Source organism: Colletotrichum karsti, assembly GCF_011947395.1.
Source record: "Colletotrichum karsti strain CkLH20 chromosome Unknown Scaffold22, whole genome shotgun sequence".
Taxonomy (NCBI): Eukaryota; Fungi; Ascomycota; class Sordariomycetes; order Glomerellales; family Glomerellaceae; genus Colletotrichum; species Colletotrichum karsti.
Genome location: NW_024065922.1, coordinates 810,286 through 824,114, shown reverse-complemented (window position 1 = coordinate 824,114; position 13,829 = coordinate 810,286). Strand labels below are relative to the sequence as shown.

The following is a 13,829-nucleotide window of genomic DNA, read 5'->3' as shown; positions in this document are numbered from 1 at the left end:
GACGCTTTCTACTCGTACAATTCTTACCCTCGTACAGATATGATTCGTTTCTCATTGCTGGCGCCAAGAAGAACGACTTTTCGAACCTCATCCCACCATCCGAGCTACGATCGTCTTCTGACCCCACCCTCACCGTCTTCGCCCAACTGGCTGCGTCGCGCTTGGGGGTCTCGCGCGCCTTGATATCCCTCTTCGACACGAAGTATCAGTATATTGTCGCCGAAGCTACTCCCACGTTACCTTTGGTACCCAACGCCGCCTTCACCGATTCCGAGCATGGGGAGAACCTCTGGCTTTGCGGCACCGCCCTGCCCCGCGCCCAAGGCCTATGCGAATCTGTCCTCGTCGCCCTGCGCCCCGATGGGACTCCGATCAAGGTCGACAGCAGCCTGCCGGTGTCGGTTATAGCAGACATGGAGACCGATACTCGATCCTCGGGAAAGGTACATTACAAGAACTGGCCCCACCCTCGCTTTTACGCAGGCGTTCCCATCAAGTCGCGCAGAGGTGTCAGCATCGGCGTGTTTTCCGTCTGGTCAGATGAGCCACGCCAGGAATTCGACGCCACGTCCCAGGAGCTTCTCAGGGGCCTGTCAAGAACAATCACCGACCATTTGGACTCGAGGCGGATAGGTGAAAGGCACAACAGGGCCGTCAGGATGCTCCGCGGCATGGGAAGCTTTGTCGAGGGTAAATCCACCATGTTCAGGCTTGGTACGCAAACCAAATCTTTCGCCAACGACACTTCCGCGGAGGGCGCCTTGAATCAGAACCAGCAGCAACTGCAAGACAAGCAAGAGGCGAGGGAGAGTCAGGATCGTACTTCTGATTCCCCTGCATCGTCACCCGGCGCCAGCCCAAGGCCGTCGCCCATCCCGAGACCATCTCCCACCCCGTCTCAGCAGACATCGGCGTCTGATGTTTCAGTCAAGAGCATAGCTTCTGGCAGGGTAGTGGCCAAAACGAACGAGGAGACACATTTGCATGGCGTGCGACACATCTTCTCAAAAGCCTCCAACATCATCCGCGAATCGATTCAGGTTGAGGGGGCACTATTTCTGGATGCTAGTATTGGTTCCTTTGCTGGTCTAGCCACCAACGCGGCTTCCTCGGGCAGTTTCAGCTCGTCTTCCAGCAGTGACGAAAGGGGTACTGGAAACTCGCCCCGGAATTCCACTTCTGGTGAACCTGAAGTCCCTTGTCGCATCCTTGGTCATTCCAACTCCATCTCATCCAGTATCGACCAGCAATCTGCTTCACGAGACCATCCTCTATTTTCTGAGCGGTTTCTCGCTAAGCTGTTGCACAGGTATCCTGAGGGGCGCATTCTCAATTTTGATGAGAACGGCTCTCTTCAGTCATCCGACTTCTCAGAAGAGGAAACGAAGAAACAGACTTCAACACCCGCAGAGGCCGCAGTCTCTGTCCAGGCCACGACGGAAAGAGCTCGCAAACGGAGAAAGAGGTTGCACTCTCGCAGAAACGAAGGCAAGATACTCATGAGCTTGTTCTCAGGGGCGCGCAGCGTTGCGTTGGTTCCTCTGTGGGACGCGCACAAGCAACGTTGGTTTTCCGGTGGGTTTGTCTACACCAAGACGCCCACTCGTGTCCTCACCATCGAAGGGGAGCTGAGCTATCTGCGTGCCTTTGGTACTGTCATCATGTCGGAGGTTGCGAGGTACAACGCTCTGATGGTGGACAAGGCAAAGTCGGACCTACTGAGCTCCATCTCCCACGAGCTTCGCTCACCACTGCATGGTATCCTACTCGGCGCGGAGCTGATGCAAGACACTGCTCTGGACGCCTTCCAAGGAGATGTTTTACACTCAGTAGAGACATGTGGACGGACCTTGCTCGACACTTTGGACCATTTGCTAGATTATAGCAAACTGGGCAACTTTCTTCGACCCACGAGCGGACGGCGTAGTAGCGCGACCGGCGTGGAAGATCGGGGCCTTCGCAGCAATGACAAACAGCTCACGATAGAAGCTGGAATGATCAGTCTGACCAAAAATTGTAACATCGATGTACTGGCAGAAGAGGTTCGTGCTTCACCCAACCCTCGTGACACATAGCATCATCTAATCGCCGCAGGTCATCGAGAGCATGTGCGTCGGCTTCAGTTTCCAACGATTTGCCGTTTCCCGATTAGCCGGTAATCGTCCATCTGAGCATGCGGACACCAATATCCTCAGTAGACTCGATGGCATGCAGGCTCTGGAAAACATGGCCTCGAAAGACGACAAGACTGGAGATGCGCATCTTTTGCTTGGAGACGTGTCAGTAACGTACGACGTTAACCCTGCCTCGTCGTGGCGCTTCCATACCCAGCCTGGTGCGCTACGCAGAGTGAGTTATTCGTCTTTCACTTCCCGGAATGCTATTGCTGATGATGCATACCAGATTTTGCTCAATATTCTCGGAAACTCACTCAAGTACACATCGAAAGGCTACGTGAACGTCAGCGTGAAACAAGTCGATTCTGACCAGCCGAGGTGTCGAGAAGTCCATATCACCGTCGCCGACACAGGGAAGGGCATGACGGAGGACTATGTCCGCTACCACTTTGCCGCCCCGTTTTACCAGGAAGACAACCTCTCTGCGGGTACGGGTCTTGGATTGAGCCTTGTCAAAGAAGTAGTCACCCGGCTGGGAGGGTCGATCGAGGTTCAGAGCAAGCTCGGACGAGGCACCAGAGTCACCGTGAAGCTGCCATTGGCGGAGGCCGAGCCGCCGTCGCCAAAGACGAGCATTCCGAAGGCGATCAACTTCGACGACTTCAGAGCCCAGGTCAGCGAGCTGAAAGGACTTCGAGTGCGCTTGCTTGGCTTCCAGGCGGACACCGGCTACGGCGCCAACGACGAGCTATCTGCGGGCATTCTGAGCGAAGGCACGCTTATAGAAAATATGTGCCGCGATTGGCTGCAGATGCACATCATCAATGACTCTTCGCAGCAAAAGCTCATCCCCGACCTTGTATTGGCAACGGAACGAAACCTCGACCGTCTCCTTTTCGAGCGGCGACAGGGGGTAGTGTCTACGCCGGTGGTATTTGTGTGCCGCAACGCCTTGATTGCGAGGCAGTTGGCGACTTCCCCCAGGTTCACAGGCCGACGCGTCGTTTTCGAGTTCGTATCTCAACCGTGAGTTTACATGCCCTGATTTGCTGCTTCGGACGTACTGACAACATTACAGAATCGGGCCAAGGAAGTTGGCTCGAATCCTATTGCTTAGCTTCAGAAGATGGACCAAGATGCAAGCCTCGGTGATTCCGACGCCAACGGCCCTTTCGCTGGCTAGCATCGAATACTCACAGCTCGCCAACGCCGATACGTCGCCACCAGACCCACGCACAACGTCAGCACGTAGCAACGAGACTTTTGTCGACAGAACCGAGTATTTCGATGCGGTCGACACACCAACAGAAGGAACGGATGGAGAGATACAGGAAGACGAAGGCGCAAGCGCTAGCACGAAGACCTTGGTAGATCGGTCCGTCAATCGGTCTTCCACCCCGACACCCCGCGAGCCTGAACCCGTCAAGTCTCCCGAAGAGGATAACTCGGACCTGTTCCTGCTCGTCGACGACAACCCGCTCAACGTCCGCATTCTCGAGTCGTACATGAAGAAGCTCGGCCACAAGTACACGACGGCCACGGACGGGAAACAGGCCGTCGACGCTTTTAAGAGCAGCGCGGGCCGGTACAAGTGCATCTTCATGGACATATCCATGCCCGTCATGGACGGCTTCGAGGCGACGCGCGAGATACGCGTGTTCGAGACCAAGGAGAACCTGCCGCGGTGCCAGGTCTTCGCGCTCACGGGGTTGGCGTCGGCGAGCGCGCAGGAGGAGGCCTTCGCCAGCGGCATCGATCTGTTCTTGACCAAGCCGGTGAAGCTGAAGGAGCTGAGCAAGATATTGGAGACTAGGGATCTTGCCTGACCGGGGACGCGTTTCAAAAAGAAAAGAAGGACTTATAAGTGAGCGAACGGAGCGGGCGGATCTTGCTGGCAGATACCCACGTGGTCAGCAGTATGACATGGCGGTTGTTTTCAGAGTTGGAACTTATGACGAACACACGAACAGAGGAGAATCGAATATAACTTATGTCGGGCGGGTGACTAGTGGTGTTAAGATGCCTGACCCTTTTCGTGCAGCGAGAGAGAAGCTGAATATCGGGCGTTGGAACTGCTGTCCCATCCCGCCCAATACAGCACATTTATCACGCCACATCCAAGATTCAACAACATAAATGAACCAATTATGAATATTTCTATTAGTCTAAACGCTCCGCGTTTGAATTTCACTTCCCCCACCCCTGAACCAACCCCACAAACTTGTCCACCTCCCCGGCCTCCGTCGCCCACGTCGTGAGCAACCTCACGACGGCCTCGTCGTCCCCCCTCTTCTCCCACACGTAAAACACGAAATGCTCCTGCAGCATCTTGATCAGCCCCAGCGGCAGTACCGCGAACACCTGGTTCGTCTCCGTCACCGCGTACACGCCGAACCCGGCCGCCGCGATCCCGCCCGACAACGTCGCCGCGCACAGGTTCGCCTGCCGCGCGAGGTCAAAATACAAATCCTCGCGGAACAGCTCCGCGAACTGCGCGCCCATGATCCGGCTCTTGGCCAGCAGCGACCCGTGCTGCTTGACGTAGAACTCGAACTCCCCCGCGAGCCGCGCGTCCTTGACGACCACGGCCTCGCCGAGGAGCGCCCCGTTCTTGGTGCCCCCGATCCAGAAGATGTCCGTCAGCTCGAGCACGTCGCGCAGCGCCATGTCGTTGGCGGTGGAGGTCAGGGCGGTCCCGATGCGCGCGCCGTCGAGGAAGAGGAGGAGGTTGTTGGCCTCGCAGACGCGCTTGATCGCGCGCATCTCGGCGCGGGTGTAGACGGTCCCGATCTCGGTCGCGTCGGAGACGTAGACGAGGCGCGGCTTGGCCATGTGCGGGAAGTGCCAGTTGTCGTCGACCGCCCTCTGGATCGTTTCCGGAGTCAACTTGCCGTCGCGCGGGGCGACGTTGATGATCTTGTGCCCGCTGGCCTCGACGGCGCCCGTCTCGCGCGTGACGATGTGGCCGGAGCTCGCGGCGACGACGGCCTCGTGGGGGCGCAGGCAGGCGGCGATGGAGATTGCGTTGGCGGAGGTGCCGCTGGGGACGAAGAAGATGCCGACGGGCGAGGCGGGGTCGCCGAGGTGGCGGCGGATGTGGGCGCGGGCGAGGGCCGAGTAGGCGTCGCCGCCGTAGCCGGCCTCCTGGGTGTTGTTTGTCGAGATGATGGCCTTGAGGAGGGCGGGGTGGGCGCCTTCGGAGTAGTCGTCTAGGAAGCTGTAGCGGGGTGGCGGTGTTGCTGGGGCGGGGTACTGGGAGGGCATTTTGGCGGTTTGCGAGGGTGGTTTGAGGAGGTGAGAAGGTGTGTGAGATGTCTGGACATTGTGAGCTTGGATTTCTTTATGGGATTTGAGCTCGTGGTGGTTGAAGGGAGAGATGGTTATCGTCTGATGACATAAATCCGAGCGTTACTAAGTGGAACGTTAGTCAGTGCGGGAACCCGGTGGGTCGGTGCAGTCGGGAGCTCAACAAAACACACACTGACAGTAACCCCGGACGCTTGTCTCGAAACTCAAAATGCGCCATGTACGAGATGGGATAGACGGTTACTGGCGGGTTGGGAGGCGGATAATCTCGGCGGAATCGGACGGATGGCGGATCCCGGGGAATCTTGACCGCGCTTGGTGTTGACATGCGTTGAGGTGTCTCACGATACGGCTTGCGAGGAGGAGTAGGAGATGGTGTTGGCGGCGTCGAGGCTAAAGTCGATGAAGCTCTTGTACGTCTCGACCGTCGAGGAGTCGAGCGGTTTGGGGTAGGTCAGGACCTTTTGTGACTTTGGGCGGAGCGGGATGCCCGTCGCGGTGAGGTCGTTGGAGGAGTCGAACAGCTCGGGGTATTTCGCGTAGAATGCCGGGTCGATCTTGTAGTACCCGGCGCCCTTGTCCATGTTCAACTTCTTAAAGGCCGCTCTGGCGTGCGGCGGCGACGAGAAGAGCGTCGTGACGTCCGGGGCCGGGAGGCTTGCCGGAGGCGCCTCGGGGTCCGACGACATCGCCGTGATCAAGTCCGTGACGCGGACGTAGATGGTGATCTGGGGCGCGCCGAGGACGAGGTCGGACATGGTGGTCTCGACGACGTAACCCGTCACGGCGTCGCAGAAGATCTGGTCGATGTGGGGGTTGGCGGCGTGCAGCTGGATGAGGCGGTCGCGGATGGAGGGGAAGGGGATCCAGTCGATGACGCGGGGATGGGGGTGTCTGATCTGGGCGTCGGTCGGGCGGTAGCGCTGGTGAAGCTTCCGGAAGGTGGCCGCGGAGGGGTAGAGTTGCCAGGCGGTGAGCTCGATGATGTGGAAGAAGCGGGTTTTGGCGTACCACGCCATGACGTCGGGGCGGGTGATGCTGTTGAACATGGAGAGGACCATGAGGACGGGTTGGTAGATTCTGCAGTAGGTCAGTATTTGGAGATGATGAGGGTCGAGTAGGGAGTGACGGACCCTTGCATGGAGGGCTGGCCTTCGGGGGTGAAGCCGGATGCTGCGAGCTTGGTCTTGAGGAGGCGCTGGAGGAGGAGGATGTGGTCGGAGAATGGGGAGTTTGATAACGTTAAGTCGTTCTTGCGGATGATGTTTGAGTTTTGTGTAGCGTTCATCGCGGCCTGATATGGTTCTACGCCGGTCTGGTACTCGAAGCTCCAGATGTTGGGGATCTGGGTGTAGAGAGGGTTTGTGCCGGCGACGTTGACGAGCTCTGCTGAGGTGATTGTGTCGTCGAACGGGGCTTCATCGTGTCAGTATATCATCTCTGAGCCATAGCTTATCCCTTGACGTACCTTGTTCAACTTGCTGAGGAAGACTGGTATCGAATTCGAGAATCGACGTGTCGAATGGTTCCAGGTCCATAGGCGGTACGTGCAGGTCCGACTTCTGGCCCAGCATATCGAACGACAGGTCATCTTCCATAACGGTCTCCTGCTGATCATCCTTGTGGTCCGATGCGGTATCACCGAGAGTCTTTGACACAGATTCCGTCAACCCGGTCATGTTCGCAACAAGCCGAGACAACTTGGCCTGGACCTCGACCAGCTGCGCCCGGAGCTGCTGATTCTCCTTCTGCAAAGCCTCCATGCGCTCATCATCCGACTTTTGGTCTGTGTTGACCCGGCTGCTGAGTTCTCTGATGCGCTCTGCCTGTCTGCGGCGGAAGGCCTGTTGAGATAGGCGGTTGCGGAGACGTCTGTTAAGCTTGGTTAGCTGTGCTAGGGATACAGAAAGCATCATTCGTGATTTGCTTACTTCCGCTCTTGTTCCGTCATTGAAGCATCCTTCACGTCGCCTTGTGTCGAATCAATGTGAGATGGCGGGTTACTTGCAGCTTTCCTCGGCATGTTGTCTGTTGGTTGAGAGCATCAAGCGGGTTGTTGATGGAGACGTGAAGCTTATCGCGATGATGAAATTGGGAAAAGTGCTGTTTCCTTAGTGGTCAATGGCACTGTGGGGTGATGGTGGGGAGGGGGGTCTGTGCCCGTGTTTCCGGACCCGCCTCCGATGCGAACCCGAGAACTCCGGATGGAGCTCCGGGATCGGCCCCAAGATACCCGGTCCTTCGTCGGGGGTCTCGTCATGTGCTTCAATCCGCGAAAGGCGCATTTTACTTTCCACGAAGAGCATCACAATTGGCCATTTGTTGTATTCATCCGACGATCCCACCGGTATGTGGCGGAGACCAAGATTACCGAAGACATCACCGCGGCAGTCATCCGCTGCGGCCCCGCCTCGTGGAGACGGCCAGCTCATCCCTGGTCGAAGTGGCTGTTGGGCGCCGTCGTGGTGACATGTCGACTTCTGCGTTCTGGTCGCTCGAATTCAGTCACCCAGCTGATCATTATGAATGATTCCTTCTCAATTGATGATTGAAAGGCAGCTTCGAATTCCAGCAGCATTGAAAATGAGAGATGCCGCCATATGCACGCTGACGAGAAGGCCTCGTATCGCGGAATCTTCATCGGGTCTCTATCAGTAAACGAAAGCAAGAAGCCACGAAAGCAAACAGCACATCTTGCATGGCATGCAGTCTCACGGCAACAGACAGGTCGCCCCGTCCAATAGTGCGGCGCCCTCGGTCTATTTTGAACAGAGGCGGTAAACGGGGTTTATTTCATCTCGTACCTGAGGCCGGTGGATAGCTGCGCCCAGCCGACGGAAACTTGGGCGGCTGGGAGAGGTTCCTGACGGGGCCCGCGGGGTGGTGGTGGTGTTTTCCAGGATTCAGGGGTTGGTTGAGAAGTCGGTGGTGGAGACCCAGCCACTGAATTCCGAATTTCATGGCGATGCACGTAATCTTTGTGGTGCCATTTGATGAGATGGGAAAATTGTTAGTGCACCTCCCAGCCACTTGGAATTCCCATATGTGTGTTTCCCCCAAGTCATGTCATACAAGAAAGGAAAAGGAAGAAAAAAATCACTAGAGCTATCTGATCTTTCTCGCGGGAGGAACGTGTCTGTGTTCTTTTCACCTTAGCTCCCGCCGTTGCTCTGTCTCTGGATTATTTCCCGTCAGTCAATCGTTTTCTTCAGCGTCTGCTCTCGAATCCCCCCTTACATCCGTCTTCTCTACCTATTCAGACGAGACACAGAGAAAACACATTCCACCAGAAGAGATCAGAGTCGTGTCTCACTCTGCTCTCCTCCCCCGAAAAAGACACACGCGACACCACAAATCAAACGGCAGCCTTCATCGCAATCATGGCCATGGGCATCCCGCAACAGGACCACCAGAGCGAACCGCCCATGTTCCCTGGTGACTTTGTCGAGTACGGCACCAACTACAACTCCTCCATCACGACGACGAACGACCGCCAACCCCGAGACGCCGCACGCAACGGCCGCTACCGGCGGCCGAGATCCCCTTCCCTCGACGACGACTCCCGCTTCACCACCGGAGCCCACAGCGCGACCACCTCGGAATTGCACGACGCCGCCCTCGCCCAGGCTCCCCATCAACAGGTACGTTTCAGACAGTGTTGTTACATAGCTAGCCCACCGGGAGAGGACGGGGAGATGGGTTTAGAAAAAGAAACCTTGGAAAAATCACACACCAGCCACTTCATTTCTCATACTCTTCTCATTCTCAAACACAATCAAATTTCCCCTCCCCCTCACTCACTCACCATTACCTTTCACCCACACATCTCACCTCTCACGGGCGCATCCGTCCCTCATTCCTCCAAAAGAGACATCAGACGAACTCCCGAGCTAACACAGCTTCCCGCAGCAGAGAGTCGTGCAAACGGCCCCGATGAACCAGCGCGGCCAACCCCGCGCCGCCGGCCCCCGAAGCGGTCCTCCCTCCATGGCAAACGCCTCCCAGAACCGCCGCTCGTACCCCCAGCCTCCCCCCGTCAACTCCCAGCTCCCGCCTTACACCGGAAACCCCGAGGACGACTGGTCCCCGGCCGCGCGCGGATCAGCCGGCGCCGCCGCCGCGGGCGCGGGCGCGGGCGCGGGAGGAGGCTACTCCCGCCGTCGCACAGAGCGCCAAACCCGCCGCCAGTCCTCCACGTCCGGCGGCAACCCCCCGGGCGGCCCGGGCTCCTCCGACCCCCAAATGAGCGGCGGCGCAAACGGCGGCGGCGGCGGCGGCGGCGAATCCCGCTCCTCGCCGCGCGTCTCCTCCTCCCAAAAACCCCAACAAGAACCCGCCCTCACGAACCCGGCCGTCGCCGCCCTACGCCCTCCCTCCCCTCCCACCGGCGGCGACGAGATCTCCCGCCTGCAGAGCCCCTCCATCTCCAAGAGCGTGCTGGAGCCCCTGCAGCGCAAGATGCTCGAGTACCACAACCTGATGGCGGCCGCGCAGGGCGAGATGTCGCAGCTCGACGACGAGCTGCGCGCGCTGCAGGAGCGCCGGCGGCTGGCCGAGCAGCGCTTCGTCGACGCCAAGGGCAAGCACGACGAGTACGAGCGTCAGCATTTGGATGTGGAGAGGGCGCTGAGGGGCGACTACGGCCCCCAGCAGCAGCAGATGCCGCCCATGCCGCAGGTCTCGCAGCAGCACCACCAGATGTACAACGACAGCCCGCCGCCGCCGCGGACGGTGCCGACGAGGCCCGCGAGCAGCCTCATGAGCTACGACGAGAGGCCGATGAGCGGGCGGAGCTCGGTGCAGGGGAAGAAGGGCAAGTTTCGGATTAGTCTGTTTGGGAGGTAGGCTTTGTTAAAGGGGTGATTATCAAAAGGAGAGATCCATCGGAGGGGTAGCTTTTCCGGGGGTTGTGTTAATATTTTTTTGTTTATTGGGTTGGTTTATGAAGGGAATCGGGATCTGCTTCCTATGCAGGTCGGGACACATGTAATGATTTGTTTAATGCGCGGCATGGCCAGATAGACTGCGTTTCCTTTGCATGTTCTGTTGTTACTGTAAGAATGCTTCTTGTGATCATGTTATGTCGTGGCCTCCGTTGGACATACTCAGCCGGCATCCAAACGGGCCCGCATCGACGGAGTCAACGGCGGCATGCTATACTCGTGCCATCCCGGAAACTCTTCACTCGTACAGCTGTCCAGCTCTCTCACGACTCATCCCTGTCGGCATCAAGCATTAACCATCACCAACCCTCACCCCAATCCATCGAGTTCGGGCGGTCCTGAAACGCAATCTGAATCACCAACAGCTCACAACAGACCACCCCGCGATCTCATTCCTCTCCTCCACCCCGGTCCGGCACAATACATCGAGACATCCGATCAAATCTTACCTTTCGTCTCGAGAGCCCTAGCCATCGTGATATATAGACTAATTCATGCCCATGCCCTCCATGGGACGACACGTCGAATAACACCCACCATCTCATCTCATCTCAACAGCCATCCTTGGCACCCACAGCTCCAACAATGGCCAGAATCACAACAATACCCCTCCTCCTCCTAGCCTCTCTCTGCGGTCCCCTCGCCGCCGCGCAGGGCCTTCACGAGCTCGCCGTCAAGAACGGCAAGCTCTTCTTCGGCACCGCCACGGACACGGCGCAGTTCGCCGACGCGGCCTACACGGCCGTGCTCAACCGCACCGGCGAGTTCGGCCTGCTCGTGCCGGAGAACAGCCAGAAGTGGGACGCGACGGAGAAGACGGAGGGCCAGTTCACCTTTACGAACCCGGACGCCGTGCTCGCCGTCGCGCGCGCGAATAAGCAGATGATGAGGTGTCACGCGTTGACGTGGCACTCGCAGCTTCCGTCTTTTGGTACGTTTCACGTTCACATTATTCCGCAATCAAGAGGAAGACAGAGGGAGAGAAGGAGTGTGTGGCTGACGAGACGAAAAGTCTCCCAAGGGACATGGACCCCAGAGACCCTCACCCCTGTGATCCAAGCCCACATCTCCAACGTCGTCTCCCACTACGCCGGCGCCTGCTACTCCTGGGACGTCGTCAACGAGGCCCTCGCCGACGACGGCTCCCTCCGCGACAGCGTCTTCTCCCGCACCCTCGGGCCCTCCTTCATCCCCGTCTCCTTCGCCGCCGCCGCGTCCGCCGACCCCGCCGCCAAGCTGTACTACAACGATTTCAGTCTGGAATTCAACTCCCCCAAGACGGACGGCGCCGCCAAGATCGTGTCGGATCTGAAAGCGGCCGGGGTCAGGATCGACGGCGTCGGCTTCCAGGGCCACTTCGAGGTCGGCAAGACGCCGTCCACGCAGGGTCTATCCAAGGTGTTTGCGCGGTTCGCGGATATGGGAGTGGAAGTCGCGCTGACGGAGCTGGACGTCCGGCACGGGAAGCTTCCGGCTGACGATGCCGCTGTGAGGCAGCAGGCGACGGATTACGCGAATGTGGTGAAGGCGTGCGTGGATACCAAGGCGTGCGTGGGCGTCGTGGTATGGCAGTTCTCCGACAAGAATTCCTGGATCCCGTCGACGTTCCAGGGGCAGGGGGACGCGTGTCTGTTCGATAGGGACTTCAACCCCAAACCGGCGTACGAGAGCGTCAAGGCCGTGCTGATGCTGGCCGCGAACGGCACGGGGACCGGTACCGGTACAAGGATGCCGGCGGCGACGGCTGGCGCCGGTGTCGGGACCGATGGCGGAGGCGGGCTCGTGGGGTCGGCAGGGGAGCTATGGCCGCTGTGGAGGCCTCGTCACCTTCCTCTTCGGGCGCAGCGCCGCGGACGGGATCCCTGAGCTTGCTGTTGGTGGTGGTAATGGGCCTCGGTATGTTGTGGATGTGAGATTTGATGTTTCTCTCTTGCAGCTGCAGAACAATGCGATGAAAAGCAAAGCTAAAGTTAAGAAGAAGAAGATGCTTCATAGCCATTGAGGAGCGTTGACGTGCTCGAGCTGCGACGTTGCGCGTGTCAATGACACGGTCCGCGGGTGGTGTAAGTGAGGAGATGGATGATGTCACGGTCCTATCACCTCCGCAGAGCGCCAGCAGGGGGGGGGTTCAAGCGAAGCGGTGGGGCGATGTGAATGATGCGATTTGCGTGCAAGGGAGGGGGATTTTTTTCTTTTGGGATGATAAAGAGTGTAAAAAGAGTAGCCTTTCCCCCCTCTCTTCCCTCTTCGTAAGGCCGGGTAGCAACATCGCCAAAACATCACCAACAGAGACATTGACGATTCGAACAAGATGGTGTTTCTGAAGGCGCTGACTACCGCCGCCGCCGCCGCGGGCCTGGCCCAAGCTTCTCTTCCGGGTCTCGACAAGATCCCCGCGCTGGGTCTGGGGACCTGGCTTTCTGATAAGGGCAAGGTTGCCCATGCTGTTGAGTTCGCGGTCGGGGAGGTCGGGTACGACCACATCGACGCCGCCAAGATCTATAGTACGCTTCAATCTCTCGAGTTTTGCAATTGACCTTCACTAACCATCCCAGGAAACGAGGACGAGACCGGCAAGGGCCTCGCCGCCAGCGGCGTCGCGCGCAAGGACGTCTGGATCACCTCGAAGCTGTGGAACACCGACCACCGCCAGGAGGAAGCCGAGGCCGCCATCAAGAAATCCATCGCCGACCTCGGCGTCGACTACCTCGACCTCTACCTGATCCACTGGCCCGTCGCCTTCCTCCCGGGCACCACGAAGCTGGACCGCGACACCTCCCTCGTCGACACCTGGAAGACGCTCGAGGGCTTCGTGCGGGCGAACCTGACGCGCCACATCGGGCTGTCCAACTTCGCCAAGGCCGACGTCGAGATGATCCTGCGGGTGGCCGAGATCAAGCCGTACGCGCACGAGTTCGAGACGCACCCGTACCTGCAGCAGCAGTCCTTCGTGGACTGGCACCGGGAGAAGGGCATCGAGGTGATCGCGTACTCGCCGCTGGCCAACACGAACCCGACGTACCGCGACGACATCCCCGCGATCCAGGGCGACGAGTACTGGGTGCGGATCGCGGAGAGGAAGGGCGTGAGCGTGTTCCAGGCCGTGCTGGCGTGGGGCGTGCAGCGGGGCACGATCGTGATCCCGAAGAGCACCAAGGACGAGCACATCGTATCGAATAAGAAGGCTCTGGAGGTCAAGTTCAGCGAGGAGGAGTTGAAGGAGATTGGGAAGCATGATAAGAAGCACAGGCTCAGCAACCCGGGACGCAACTGGGGTGTGAGGCTGTTTGCTGATTTGGATGACCCTGGCAAGAATGAGGAGACGAGCGAGGAGTTGTAATTGAATTGGCTGTAAAATTGGATCTAGTCTAGTCTTGAGATCGTAAAAGCAGTTTATGTCTTCTCTACATGTTTCATTTCGTGTAGTCACTGTCGCGGTCGCATTTCCCGTGGATAAGTCAAA

At 58.4% G+C, this 13,829-nt stretch overlaps 5 protein-coding genes across 5 annotated transcripts; 3 read left to right on the top strand and 2 right to left on the bottom strand.

Annotated features, from left to right (window-relative positions):
- Positions 1-146: 146 nt before the first annotated feature.
- CkaCkLH20_07286 (hsp90-like protein) lies at positions 147-3,943 on the top strand (the record flags this gene model as incomplete). The annotated part of the gene is made up of 4 exons (XM_038890003.1): positions 147-2,042; positions 2,095-2,349; positions 2,404-3,143; positions 3,196-3,943. The coding sequence occupies 4 exons, from the start codon at positions 147-149 to the stop codon at positions 3,941-3,943; spliced, it is 3,639 nt and encodes a 1,212-aa protein (XP_038744927.1).
- Positions 3,944-4,304: 361 nt separating this feature from the next.
- On the bottom strand, positions 4,305-5,381 carry CkaCkLH20_07285 (beta-eliminating lyase; the record flags this gene model as incomplete). The annotated part of the gene is made up of 1 exon (XM_038890002.1): positions 4,305-5,381. The coding sequence occupies one exon, from the start codon at positions 5,379-5,381 to the stop codon at positions 4,305-4,307; it is 1,077 nt and encodes a 358-aa protein (XP_038744926.1).
- A 383-nt stretch (positions 5,382-5,764) lies between these two features.
- Positions 5,765-7,446, bottom strand: CkaCkLH20_07284 (bZIP transcription; the record flags this gene model as incomplete). The annotated part of the gene is made up of 4 exons (XM_038890001.1): positions 5,765-6,503; positions 6,557-6,839; positions 6,892-7,295; positions 7,355-7,446. 4 exons carry the CDS (start codon positions 7,444-7,446, stop codon positions 5,765-5,767), a joined length of 1,518 nt encoding a protein of 505 aa, XP_038744925.1.
- Positions 7,447-8,803: 1,357 nt separating this feature from the next.
- On the top strand, positions 8,804-10,268 carry CkaCkLH20_07283 (uncharacterized protein; the record flags this gene model as incomplete). Its single annotated transcript, XM_038890000.1, has 2 exons — positions 8,804-9,064; positions 9,333-10,268. The coding sequence occupies 2 exons, from the start codon at positions 8,804-8,806 to the stop codon at positions 10,266-10,268; spliced, it is 1,197 nt and encodes a 398-aa protein (XP_038744924.1).
- Positions 10,269-10,951: 683 nt separating this feature from the next.
- CkaCkLH20_07282 (NADPH-dependent d-xylose reductase) lies at positions 10,952-13,706 on the top strand (the record flags this gene model as incomplete). The annotated part of the gene is made up of 4 exons (XM_038889999.1): positions 10,952-11,297; positions 11,379-12,148; positions 12,678-12,870; positions 12,922-13,706. The coding sequence occupies 4 exons, from the start codon at positions 10,952-10,954 to the stop codon at positions 13,704-13,706; spliced, it is 2,094 nt and encodes a 697-aa protein (XP_038744923.1).
- Positions 13,707-13,829: the final 123 nt, after the last annotated feature.